General features: G+C 38.9%; 1 protein-coding gene across 1 annotated transcript; it reads right to left on the reverse strand.

The window, feature by feature from the left end:
* Nucleotides 1-271: 271 nt before the first annotated feature.
* On the reverse strand, nt 272-13,301 carry LOC116619140 (M-phase phosphoprotein 9-like). Its single transcript, XM_032383557.2, has 13 exons — nt 11,924-13,301; nt 10,290-10,886; nt 9,857-9,905; nt 9,486-9,647; nt 7,474-7,527; nt 7,343-7,390; nt 7,138-7,202; nt 4,999-5,073; nt 4,094-4,366; nt 3,451-3,895; nt 2,776-2,859; nt 1,383-1,445; nt 272-604 (listed from the first exon to the last, which is right to left on the reverse strand). The coding sequence occupies exons 1-13, from the start codon at nt 13,009-13,011 to the stop codon at nt 521-523; spliced, it is 3,087 nt and encodes a 1,028-aa protein (XP_032239448.2). The 5' UTR covers nt 13,012-13,301; the 3' UTR covers nt 272-520.
* Nucleotides 13,302-13,356: the final 55 nt, after the last annotated feature.

The raw sequence follows: 13,356 nt of genomic DNA on the forward strand, positions 1-13,356 counted from the left end.
GCTTATGGGTACTAATTATTCGTAAAATTAAAGGTGTTCAATAAAGTCCAGCAATGTCAGAGCCAAGCATTGGTAACCTTTAATGGATAATTGTTTTGATTTATCCATATTCTTCGAGACGCATGGTTACTTTTGGCCGTAGAACTGCCATCTGCCAATCGCCATTTGCCATTTGCACTGACAACCTTTATTGAAATAGGTGTATCTCAGAAGCCGTATAGCAATTATCCAGAATATACTTGGAAAAAAAAAACATTCTAACAACAGCAAGTATATGAACAACACTGGGTCACTTTACTAAGAGTGATTATCCTTGTCATCTTGTATAAATATCAGATAAGGCTATAAATACCGCATCATGTACTCTGTCAAATCTACTCTGTCTAATAAAGTTTATGTATAAAAATGTATAAAAATTTATCAGCTCCAATAAAACGCGACAATGAATTTCTTCAAGAGCTAGGCCATCTGCCGAAATATTAAGACTACTTTCACGAATATTTTCGTTTTCCCATGGGTCTTAGAGGGCGTGGTGGCGACGCAATTGCATCCGGACAGATCCGATATCTCGGACAACTTCATCCAGCCTTTTCTCCAGAAATTCCTGAAACAAAGGAAACCTATCAAGGACAGCACAAAAAATCCATAGATTATTGGAAAAAGGGTTACTGCATTTCGACACTTTTTTCAAATCCACATTCCAAACATAGTTGTTTTGAAACGACAAAAACTTCATCATTTTTAAAAATTCAACTTTCCCTGTATTATCTGTTCCTCCTAAAATAGAATCGAGCTGTTTTAGTTGTAGAATGAATTTAAAGGGCAGCGTCATGGTACTGCGCATGTCTGGAGTCTGTGTTTATTGTTGGCTTTTTATTGTCTACAAACAGTTGAACTTTAAGATGTCAATGCCTTGTTAAAATAATAGGCAATATTTTATTGAAAACTATGTTTATTGACAGTATGTGGTCATTTCCTTTGAATCTAAGTCTCCCACAAAGGCCCATAAGTTAATATTAGAATTTGACTGAAATTCATTGTGTCCGGGCCGAAGAGCTATTGCATAGCTCTTACCATGATCCTTTCTAACGGAATTAATTCACTACTGAGATGGACGTCTCATTTGTATAGGGTTTCATAGCATAGAAACAACACGTCATGGAAGTCAGATCTACGTGTCTAAGATTTATTTTCTCAAGTTGCTGCTCTGTCTGTTCGAGCCCGAGTCGAACAACATCATATTTAAAGGGCGTGAAATTGACAGTTTTCAACGACGTGCAGCACATAAATTAAAATGGAACTTTGGCAGAGATATGTATATTTACCCGAAACCAAAAGTTGAAAAGAAACTATGTGTGCGAACAAATAAGGCAAATAAGTACCTTGTCGTCCTTGGATCGTTTGGTGATGCGATGACCAGGGATGCGGCTTAAAGTGGACTCAAGCTGAAGGACAAATTGACACGATGGTTACACGATGACTAAAGGGGTGGTGGACTCAAGCTAAAGGACAAATGGGCAAGATAGCTACACAATGACTAAAGGGGTGGACTCAAGGACAAATGGACATGATAGATACACAATGACTAAAGGGTGGACTCAAGGACAAATGGACATGATAGATACACAATGACTAAAGGGTGGACTCAAGGACAAATGGACATGATAGATACACAATGACTAAGGGTGGACTCAAGGACAAATGGACATGATAGATACACAATGACTAAAGGGTGGACTCAAGGACAAATGGACATGATAGTTACACAATGACTAAAGGGTGGACTCAAGGTGAAGGACAAATGATAGATAAAGATAGTTACATGACTAAATTTGTGGACTGGAACTTAATAGCAAATGGAAATGAGTTACAAGAAGACAATTAAACACGAGGTTCCGCTATAAAAGGGAAAGCTCCTCCCACCCCCGGGCTCAAGAACAATCAGTTATCAATCAGCCGTCAATGAGTCAACATGTCAGGACAATTGCTCTGAGCGCTAAATTCAAATTTCATATTCAAAACCAAAATAAATATCATTCCTAGAGTTGTTCATCTAAAAATGTTTCTATCATAAAATAATGCTATACCAAGCTGTGTGCGCTCTAAAATACGAGCATTTCTATCACAGCGCGATAATAATTTATGCAGGTGCGCTAGATAATGGATAGCGCAAAATTTAAAATTTTGCACCGAAAACGTGAGTTGATAGCAAATAACTAATTTATCAATCTCTTAAGACAACTGTCTTGTTACCTGTTCAAAAATAATTTTATTCCAGCCGACTTAGACTCAGAGATAGCAATTTTACAGGAGACTTGTAATTTGTGACAGCTAGCGTGGCCGTGTTCTGATTATAATTGCAAATTTGAGCCCGGGGATGGGAGAAGCTTTCCATTTTATAGCGGAACCCCGTGTTTAAGAATAAATCAGGTTGGCGCGAAATGTCTCCAGGCTCACGTTTCAGCAAAATCCTTTCTTTGACTGTTGTCAAAATCCTAGCGATAAATGTTTCATCTCTTGAAAAGGCGCTGTTATCCCTAAACTTTTACTTAGGTCTTGATATAACATAGTGAGGGAGTTATAGGTGTCTCCATTTCTCTGTCCAAAAATCTCCTTACTTAAGCCTAATGTTTTAATGTTGGTGGGAGACATGATAACTATAATAGATTGTTTTCAAATCAGCTTGTTCGAATCGTGTTTTAGAAGGTTTTCACAAGGTGAGCTTCCCACTTCTTTAGGTGTGGATGGAAACGCGGTATATCATGAATTATTTACCCTTTTCCGCTCCTCGGTCAGGCTTGAAAACTTGCGCTCCAGTCTGTGGACAACTTCATCACGTTTTTCAGAGGAAGTCTCACTCTGTGATAGAAAGAGTTAATATCTGGATGTGAAAAACATTCCATGGAACTAAACAAGCACAGCCTACAAAAGCGCGGAAGCCTTTCATTAACTCTACCCTGCAGACAACTCTCAAAACCTCTGACCTTTTTTCCATATCATTATTTAAGAATTTAAGTACTATGTTTGATGCGCTAAATTATTACGTCGAGTCCGTCAGTTAGACCTCATCTTTTTTCTTTATTGTTTCATATGCCTATATCTTTTTGTCCTAATAAAATCAACCAAACAAACAAAATACTAAACAAATGAATAAAAGTAAGCTGGAAAAACAGCTTTTTTTAATTGAAATGCCGGAATTCAGTTAAATCAAAGCTGCAAAAGCTTAAAATTAAACATACCATCACTATCATTATCCGCAAAATATCTATAACAACCCCTTCTAGAAGGAGGAGAGGGTATGTTTTTTTTCTGGAATGACGCGATTTGTTTTGCTAAAGATGAGGCTGCTTTCTTGTTTTACATGTTTTACATTTCAAGCAAAAAGAGACACCAAACTTAGACATCCCCTCTCCCCAAGTAAGACCTGATTACCATGGTTACCATACTTACTGATTTACCACTAGACTTTCTCTCACGACTCCGCTCTCTGTTTTTCTTTGAATTTTCTCCAGTCTCCCACTCGGCTTGAGATGTCACACGTCCAGTCCTCAAGGCATTGAGCGCCGCCTCGGCTGCACCACTCACTAACCGCTGCCCAGCAGTGGGTGTGGACTCCGACATGTTCGTTCCAGGGCTCGAGACGTAGATGGAGGTTGGTGATTCCCCTGAAGCACGACTAGTCCTTCCAGTATGGGACCGGGTCACTTCCTGTCCTGAGTTGGTGTCTTCAAACACCACATCGAAACGCGTGACAAGATCGGATTTTTTAAGTACCAAGTTGCCTGGTGTTTTGCTACTAGACTTGTCAGGACTGTAAGCTTTGGCAAGGTTACGCTTTACCGGCGACTTGGATGGAGAGGATTTGCTAGTTTCCCAAGGAATCTCAAATTTGATGCTGAAAAGTAGGAGACCATTGAAACTAGCTTAAGAGGAATAGCTGATAGTAAAGAAATATGAATAAAAAACACAAGCAACAGCACAAGTATAGGTGGTATTTGTCTTGTATACTGATGTCTGCTGTGCCAGTGTGCAGTGTGTGTGTGTGTGTGCTCCCTTTTGCTGCATTGATGATCATACAGCTTGCATGACTTACCCATTAGGAGATGTTGTGACCTTTCCACTCGGCCCTTGTGGCACCTTCTGTGTCATCACACTACTGTTGGAGATGTGTGACACGTCACTGTGCCCTGAGTGTGACGTGTGCTCAGATTTGGCTGGTGAGCTCGTTCGAGGGCCTCTACTTGGGATGTCATAGTCCAACAACAAGGACCTTTGCCCTGGGTCAGAGTGCTCAGCCCTTAGTGCGACTGGGGTACCCCATGTCTTGCGCGCTGAGGGTGGGGTGTACTCAGACTTGCCTGATGATCTGTTAAACATGTGAAATCTATTATTTGTATGGCGCAAACTTATATGAGATTCACCCCTAGCCAGCTTACAGCCAGCATTCTCCACTAAGTTATTGGTGCTGAAGAGTTTAACTGTTGGTCGATTCCATCACATCACATCCTATTTACATAAGATAAATATATGTAGTAGTAGAACATTACCCAAGGTGCTGGCACGTGGCTTTCTTATCATAGTAACCATAAAATTACCATGCGAGTTTAGCTACCAGTAGTGATTTAAAAAAAAATGATTTATATAGCGCCATTTCCTAAAAATCAATGGCGCTTTACATTAAAAAACCTATACCGTATGTATGTTTTACTGTATCTTAGAACTGAGGTAACACAAGCTTCTAGAAAGCTCACATAGGTTCAACAAGTCAAATTCAGGGCCGAGAAACAGAAAGATGGTATCCATGTCTCGACCGGGAATCGAACCTGTTTCAGCAGAGGTGAGAGGCCTCATATGCTGATGCGCTAACACACTGGGCCGCCCGTATCATTAGGCAAGGTGCTGTACAATTCCCTTTCTTATCATAGCAACCTTGAAATTATCATGAAAGTTATTCAGCTAACATTTTGAGTTAGGCTACCAGTAGTAGATGTACATTACCCAAGTTGCTGAGCCAGTGCCTCTCTCAGAGAGTCCTCCAGAGTGGTATTACGTCGAATCAGCTTTGTTATGGTTCTACACAAGACAGAGTAGTGTACATATATGTTAAGCTTAGACTACAGTTAATTATCTCCTGTTCCATAGACTTATAGGTTTGAATGTGTTAACCATGGTCTTATAGGTTTGAATGTGTTAACCATGGTCTCATAGGTTTGAATGTGTTTACCATGGTCTTATAGGTTTGAAAGTGTTAACCATAGTCTTATAGGTTTGAATGTGTTAACCATGGACTTATAGGTTTGAATGTGTTAACCATGGTCTTATAGGTTTGAATGTGTTAGCCACAGTCTTATAGGTTTGAATGTGTTAACCATGGTCTTATAGGTTTGAAAGTGTTAACCATGGTCTTATAGGTTTGAATGTGTTAACCATGGACTTATAGGTTTGAATGTGTTAACCATGGTCTTATAGGTTTGAATGTGTTAGCCACGGTCTTATAGGTTTGAATGTGTTAACCATGGTCTTATAGGTTTGAATGTGTTAACCATGGTCTTATAGGTTTGAATGTGTTAACCATGGTCTTATAGGTTTGAATGTGTTAGCCACGGTCTTATAGGTTTGAATGTGTTAACCATGGTCTTATAGGTTTGAATGTGTTAACCATGGTCTTATAGGTTTGAATGTGTTAACCATGGTCTTATAAGTTTGAATGTGTTAACCATGGTCTTATAAGTTTGAATGTGTTACTATGGTCTTATAGGTTTGAATGTGTTAACCATGGTCTTATAGGTTTGAATGTGTTAACCATGGTCTTATAGGTTTGAATGTGTTAACCATGGTCTTATAGGTTTGAATGTGTTAACCATGGTCTTATAGGTTTGAATGTGTTAACCACGGTCTTATAGGTTTGAATGTGTAAACCATGGTCTTATAGGTTTGAATGTTTCAGCCATGGTCTTATAGGTTTGAAAGTGTAAGCCATGGTCTTAAAGGTTTGAATGTGGTAAGCATGGTCTCATAGGTTTGAATGTGTTAACCATGGTCTTATAGGTTTGAATGTGTTAACCATAGACTTATAGGTTTGAATGTGTAAGCCACGGTCTTATAGGTTTGAATGTGTAAGCCACGGTCTTATAGGTTTGAATGTGTTAACCATGGTCTCATAGGTTTGAATGTGTAAGCCATGGTCTTATAGGTTTGAATGTGTTAACCATGGTCTTATAGGTTTGAATGTGTTAACCATTGTCTTATAGGTTTGAATGTGTAAGCCATGGTCTTATAGGTTTGAATGTGGTAAGCATGGTCTTATAGGTTTGAATGTGTTAACCATGGTCTTATAGGTTTGAATGTGTTAACCATGGTCTTATAGGTTTGAATGTGTAAGCAATGGTCTAATAGGTTTGAATGTGTTAACCATGGTCTTATAGGTTTGAATGTTTCAGCCATGGTCTCATAGGTTTGAATGTGTAAGCCACGGTCTTATAGGTTTGAATGTTTCAGCCATGGTCTTATAGGTTTGAATGTGTTAACCATGGTCTTATAGGTTTGAATGTGTTAACCATGGTCTTATAGGTTTGAATGTGTTAACCATGGTCTTATAGGTTTGAATGTGTTAACCATGGTCTTATAGGTTTGAATGTGTTAACCATGGTCTTATAGGTTTGAATGTGTAAGCAATGGTCTCATAGGTTTGAATGTGTTAACCATGGTCTTATAGGTTTGAATATTTCAGCCATGGTCTTATAGGTTTGAATGTGTAAACCATGGTCTTATAGGTATGAATGTGTAAGCAATGGTCTCATAGGCTTGAAACTGTAAGCCATGGTCTCATAGGTTTGAATGTGTTTACCATGGTCTTATAGGTTTGAATGTGTTAACCATGGCCTTATAGGTTTGAATGTGTAAACCATGGTCTTATAGGTTTGAATGTGTAAGCAATGGTCTTATAGGTTTGAATGTTGGTCAAGCCAAAAGAAGTCAGCAAAAGTCTGCTGAATATCTAAACATGTGTCTCACATAGCCTACTCTTATTTCTCTTGAACAAGCTGCCATCTTACTGATAGAGATCCCATTATACTGAGGACAGTGTGTGTATGCCTGGAGTTTTGATGGTTTTGATGTTTGGATGCTTGCACTCACCCACGAAGACTGTCCACCTCATCTTGTGAAGAGTTGACTTTCTCTGCCCAGGAATCTACATTGGCCTGTTTGACACAACATATAGTCAGCTCAGAAAGACAAAAGACTAACAAATATATATTATAAAAGATATTGGTAGAGTTCTCAATCCCAGTTCTATCTATAAAGAACCTGAAGTTTTAGCTTGCATTCCTCCTATACAAACCTTAGTCTGATTGTGTTCTTTGGCCAGTGCATCATATTCAACAAGAAGCTACACAAAGAAAATAGCAAACAAGAAGGTTAAAGGATTTATCAGAAACACAATCTGCAAAGATAAACCCACAAGGTGCTAACCCTTTTGAGAAGTTCTTTGTCTCTTTCTGCATTCTTCTCTAGCTCTGATTTGGCCTGATGAAATAATAAAGGGCTAAATCAACTAAAAATATAATATTATACCAGTCAGGAGTGTGCGGTAAACAAGCCTTCCAAATATTATACCAGTCAGGAGTGTGTGGTAAACAAGCCTTTCAAATATTTTACCAGTCAGGAGGGTGTGGTAAACAAGCCTTTCAAATATTATACCAGTCGGGAGTGTGTGGTAAACAAGCCTTCCAAATATTATACCAGTCAGGAGTGTGTGGTAAACAAGCCTTTCAAATATTATACCAGTCAGGAGTGTGCGGTAAACAAGCCTTTCAAATTTTATACCAGTCGGGAGTGTGTGGTAAACAAGCCTTTCAAATATTATACCAGTCGAGAGTGTGTGGTAAACAAGCCTTCCAAATATTATACCAGTCAGGAGTGTGTGGTAAACAAGCCTTTCAAATATTATACCAGTCAGGAGTGTGCGGTAAACAAGCCTTCCAAATATTATACCAGTCAGGAGTGTGTGGTAAACAAGCCTTTCAAATATTATACCAGTCAGGAGTGTGAGGTAAACAAGCCTTTCAAATATTATACCAGTCAGGAGTGCGTGGTAAACAAGCCTTTCAAATATTATACCAGTCAGGAGTGTGCGGTAAACAAGCCTTTCAAATATTATACCAGTCAGGAGTGTGTGGTAAACAAGCCTTTCAAATTTTATACCAGTCGGGAGTGTGTGGTAAACAAGCCTTTCAAATATTATACCAGTCGGGAGTGTGTGGTAAACAAGCCTTCCAAATATTATACCAGTCAGGAGTGTGTGGTAAACAAGCCTTTCAAATATTATACCAGTCAGGAGTGTGCGGTAAACAAGCCTTTCAAATATTATACCAGTCAGGAGTGTGTGGTAAACAAGCCTTTCAAATATTATACCAGTCAGGAGTGTGAGGTAAACAAGCCTTTCAAAAATTATACCAGTCAGGAGTGTGTGGTAAACAAGCCTTTCAAATATTATACCAGTCAGGAGTGTGCGGTAAACAAGCCTTTCAAATATTATACCAGTCGGGAGTGTGTGGTAAACAAGCCTTTCTAATATTATACCAGTCAGGAGTGTGCGGTAAACAAGCCTTTCAAATATTATACCAGTCAGGAGTGTGTGGTAAACAAGCCTTTCTAATATTATACCAGTCAGGAGTGTCCGGTAAACAAGCCTTTCTAATATTATACCAGTCAGGAGTGTGTGGTAAACAAGCCTTTCTAATATTATACCAGTCAGGAGTGTCCGGTAAACAAGCCTTTCTAATATTATACCAGTCAGGAGTGTGTGGTAAACAAGCCTTTCAAATATTTTACCAGTCAGGAGTGTGCGGTAAACAAGCCTTTCAAATATTATACCAGTCGGGAGTGTGTGGTAAACAAGCCTTTCTAATATTATACCAGTCAGGAGTGTGCGGTAAACAAGCCTTTCAAATATTATACCAGTCAGGAGTGTGTGGTAAACAAGCCTTTCTAATATTATACCAGTCAGGAGTGTCCGGTAAACAAGCCTTTCAAATATTATACCAGTCAGGAGTGTGTGGTAAACAAGCCTTTCTAATATTATACCAGTCAGGAGTGTCCGGTAAACAAGCCTTTCTAATATTATACCAGTCAGGAGTGTGTGGTAAACAAGCCTTTCAAATATTATACCAGTCAGGAGTGTGCGGTAAACAAGCCTTTCAAATATTATACCAGTCGGGAGTGTGTGGTAAACAAGCCTTTCTAATATTATACCAGTCAGGAGTGTGCGGTAAACAAGCCTTTCAAATATTATACCAGTCAGGAGTGTGTGGTAAACAAGCCTTTCTAATATTATACCAGTCAGGAGTGTCCGGTAAACAAGCCTTTCAAATATTATACCAGTCAGGAGTGTGTGGTAAACAAGCCTTTCTAATATTATACCAGTCAGGAGTGTCCGGTAAACAAGCCTTTCTAATATTATACCAGTCAGCAGTGTGTGGTACCTTGGAAGTGGCATCCAAGGAGGTGGAGAGCTTCCCCATCTGTTCCTCCATCTTATTCAGTGTTGTCTGCTTCTTTTCTAAGTCTGCCTTCTGTTCTGCATATCTCTTCTGTGTAGCTTCAGACATCTTTTGTGAAGCATCTAGCTTCATCATCCAGTCTCTCTGCATTTCCAAGAATTCATAAATTTGTTTGGATATTAATCCTGACATAAAATATCTCCACCTGAAATAAGCTTGTGAAATCTCTCATCATTGTTTGGTAAGCAATAAACATACCATTTTTAAAACATACGCTATTCTTGTTTGCTTTCTGGATTTTTTTTGAAAAATGCTGTTTTGTAAAAAAATTTGTCTGGTGTATATGGTCATACCTTTTCTCTCTCTAGGGTTGATATACTGTCCTCAAGTTCTTGTTGATTCCTGGTTTATGGGAGAGAAGTGCAGGATGATGATTGTTCATTTTAAGGACATATTAAGCATCAACTTTGTTTTACTATGTGTTCCACACAATGTCAACTTGAAGAACATAATATTAGAGAGCTTAGCAAGTCAATGCAAACAGCATCAGAACAGGGCATGCAACCCACAAATTGCTAAAGAACAGGCATGATGGCAAATATAGAACAGCGTTTCGCATATTTTTATTTTCTACATAATTTGTAGTCATGGATATCAATGTTTGTTTTGGAATATTTGTGGGGTTATGCACAATTCTTGATGCCATTAACATTGTCTTTTTTTATGCTACAGTATCTATTGTTGAATAGGATATTAGTTCTGACTACAAAAAGCTCCTTTTCTTACTTGTTGACAGAGAGGAGAGACTCCTGCAAGTCCTTGACGTCTCCAGTCAACTTCAAGTTATCCTCCTTGCACTTCCTGTAGCGGGTTTCCATCTTGTTCTTCAATTCCTCAATATTCTTACAGGTCTTTTCAAAGTGTTTGTTTCCCTCTTCCAGTTGACGACAGGACTTATAGGCATTCTCATTTGCCTGATTCAAATGTAACACCTTGGATTCCATGATCCGGTTATTATCCTCTAGAGTTTTGGCTTTGTCGTCCAGTTCCTGGTTTGACTTTTGTAACAAGAGGCACCTCATCTCAAGAGCTTCATTTGTCTGCCTCAACTCATTACAAGTCACCTCCACTTCCTGGGTGTGTTGGTTCAGTTTGGTGTATTTAGCCTTCAGATCAGCAGCTATTTCCTCCATCAGGTTACAACGGGCCTCCAGTCTATGATTGGCGGCTTCCAGCATTTTCACAGGAACTGCCTCTTGCAGGACAGACATGTTTCCTCGCAGCATCTCAAGCTGATCCCGTAATTTCATCATCTCACCTTCATAGTAGTCTCTCATGTCTGCTAGTTGTCGAGAGTGCTTCTCACGAAGGTTGGGTTGTGCTCTGGAGATTTTGAGGAAATAAATCAGTTAGATTTTACTTTTAGGTGATTTTATAATGTAATGTCAACCAGACCCATTCAGTTTTATGGCAATTTTTTGCTTCTCGGCAGAGAAAAAAGATGATAGATGGAGTAAAAAGCAACCTACAAATAAAATTGAAAAATATAATACAGTAAACCCACTTTAAGGATAACCGTTTTATAGGGGACAGAGGAAAAAAAATGGCATAAAATTTTCCAATTCTCAATATATAAGCTTAAGATTCTGCATACAAGGAGTTCCTCTGACCAAAAGCTTAATTCCAAATTTTACAGAAATTAAGAGGATATGAAATTTAGATACTAGCGAGCAAAGTTGGCTTAATTTCTGATCAGAGCCAAACTTCTCCCTAAAAACAAGGAGGATTCATACTTTGAACATTTGAAAATTGCACTTCAAGCCTTAAATCTGGAAGACGAATCCATTAGAAAAAAATACTTTTGATATGTTGGTTTACATAACATAAGGAACCTCAATACAAAAATTCAAGCTTACCAAAGTTAACCAGAATTTATTATGGGAAAACTTGCCATTTTTTGCTCTGTCTTCATAGGGTGTCTCTTTATTTTCTTCCTTTTTTGTATAAAACACAAAGTTTGGCGTAGAATAGCTGCAGATGCAAATAGTGGGGTCTTTTTGCCCATTTTGGCCTAAAAAGTTTTTTTTAAGGTTTTCTGTATTCTTTTCAGTTAAATATAAGTAGATTTATCCTATAGGCTTGAATTTGCATTTAGTGGCTTTGGCACTTAAATAGAATCTTTTTTATCTTTCTACAGCCATGGGTGCCAATGAAAAATGAATGCAATAGTTAGTTTTGACCATAATGACCCCAATATTTGTATTTTACACCATCTATGACGTGGGGGGTGGGGTGGGGGAGACCGCCCCCCTATACCCGCCATTGTATACACCTGTAAATATGGCATCTTTTCTAAACAAGGCAAAAATGCATCTGGGAATAAAAAACACATTCAGTCAGAATATAAAATCACTTCCTACCCCATCATTGTAATTTGCTGATGATGATTCCACAACACATCGTTAGTACCCTCTCCCATCACACAGCTATCAGGGGTGTTTGTCTGCTGCATAACAGGTGGCCTGAGTGATAGTGTCTCCTTTGGTTGCTGGCTTTGGGTTGTCATCACCTGACTCTGAAGCAGTTTCAATATCTCATCGAGTGTTTCATGGCTTGGTTGCTGCTGCAATCTTTCACTCAGTTGCAACACATCAGGAGGTTCCCTACCCTTAGTGGTGATAGTTTGAGGAGCAGATGAGTTCCCTTTCTCTTGGTCTTCTTCAGAATTTGGAGATAGTGAACTCACAGATCCATCCTGGGTGCTTTGTAAGGAGTCACAGTCTTTTGTTGTGTTGTCATACTGTTTCTCACTCTTTGTTGCTGTTTCCGTATGTGGTGAGCTACACATGCTACAGACAAAAGCTGAAGGTGGCTGCATTGGATGTTTTTCTTGTAAAGTACTGGAGCCTTCAAAACTTTTCGATATATTTTTTATCACACTTGGGTCATTGTTATGAGGACTTTTTTGTGTTTGAACAAAGTTTTCAATCACAGATTTTACCTCGTCCTCTTTGTCTTCTTTTTCCTTGGCGCCCGAGTTATTATTTCCGCCTTGAGCTAAATTGTTTTGCTTCTGAAGTGATTCTTTATCCTTTGTCGTTTCGTTAACCACCTGACCGTCACCTTCAGCAGTACTAGCAGTTTTTGTAAGATAATTCGGTACAACAACAGTTGACTGTAAAATACGGCGAATCAACTCTTGGCTTTGAAGTTGTCGGAGTTGTTGACGTAGACGTAGATCCTTCTGTGACGCCAAAGTTGCGCGCGCGCTCGTTTCTTTTTTCTCCCCAGCGTTGCCTTTGTGAGTTTCCCCCTCTACGACATAAATATTTGAGCTTTCTTCTGAGTCATTTTGATCCTGGGCGGACATCTCATTCGATGTTTTCTCGTTTCCATTTGATGTTAGAACCACTGGCGTTTCGTTTGACTCGTATCCATCCCCGTCCTGTCTGGCTTTGCTGTCTTTGTTTTCTTCATCCTTCGAGGATAGACATGCAGCCTCAGCCATATTAGATAAATAGCAATCAATCTTTATGACCCAAGCATGACCAAAAGCGGTCTTCTCTTCTTCTCAGTAAACCAGACAAAGATCTACGTAAAGTTATACTCTCGAGAAGAACATTTTATACAAAGAAACAATCGGATTACCACTTGTTTATATAGCATCTTACAAAGATGGATATTTAGGAAAAACCGTTGAAAGCGCTTGCCTTATTGCGCGTTTGTTTACATTGGTTTTAACTTCTTCAAAACTGCCGCCATTTTGGATTTGTTTGCTTTGCAATAAGCGCATGCTTCCTTCGATTAACTGCTGTTGCAATAAGCGCATGCTTCCTTCGATTAACTGCTGACA

The sequence above is a fragment of the Nematostella vectensis genome, chromosome 4 (assembly GCF_932526225.1).
Source record: "Nematostella vectensis chromosome 4, jaNemVect1.1, whole genome shotgun sequence".
In the NCBI taxonomy this organism is placed as follows: domain Eukaryota; kingdom Metazoa; phylum Cnidaria; class Anthozoa; order Actiniaria; family Edwardsiidae; genus Nematostella; species Nematostella vectensis.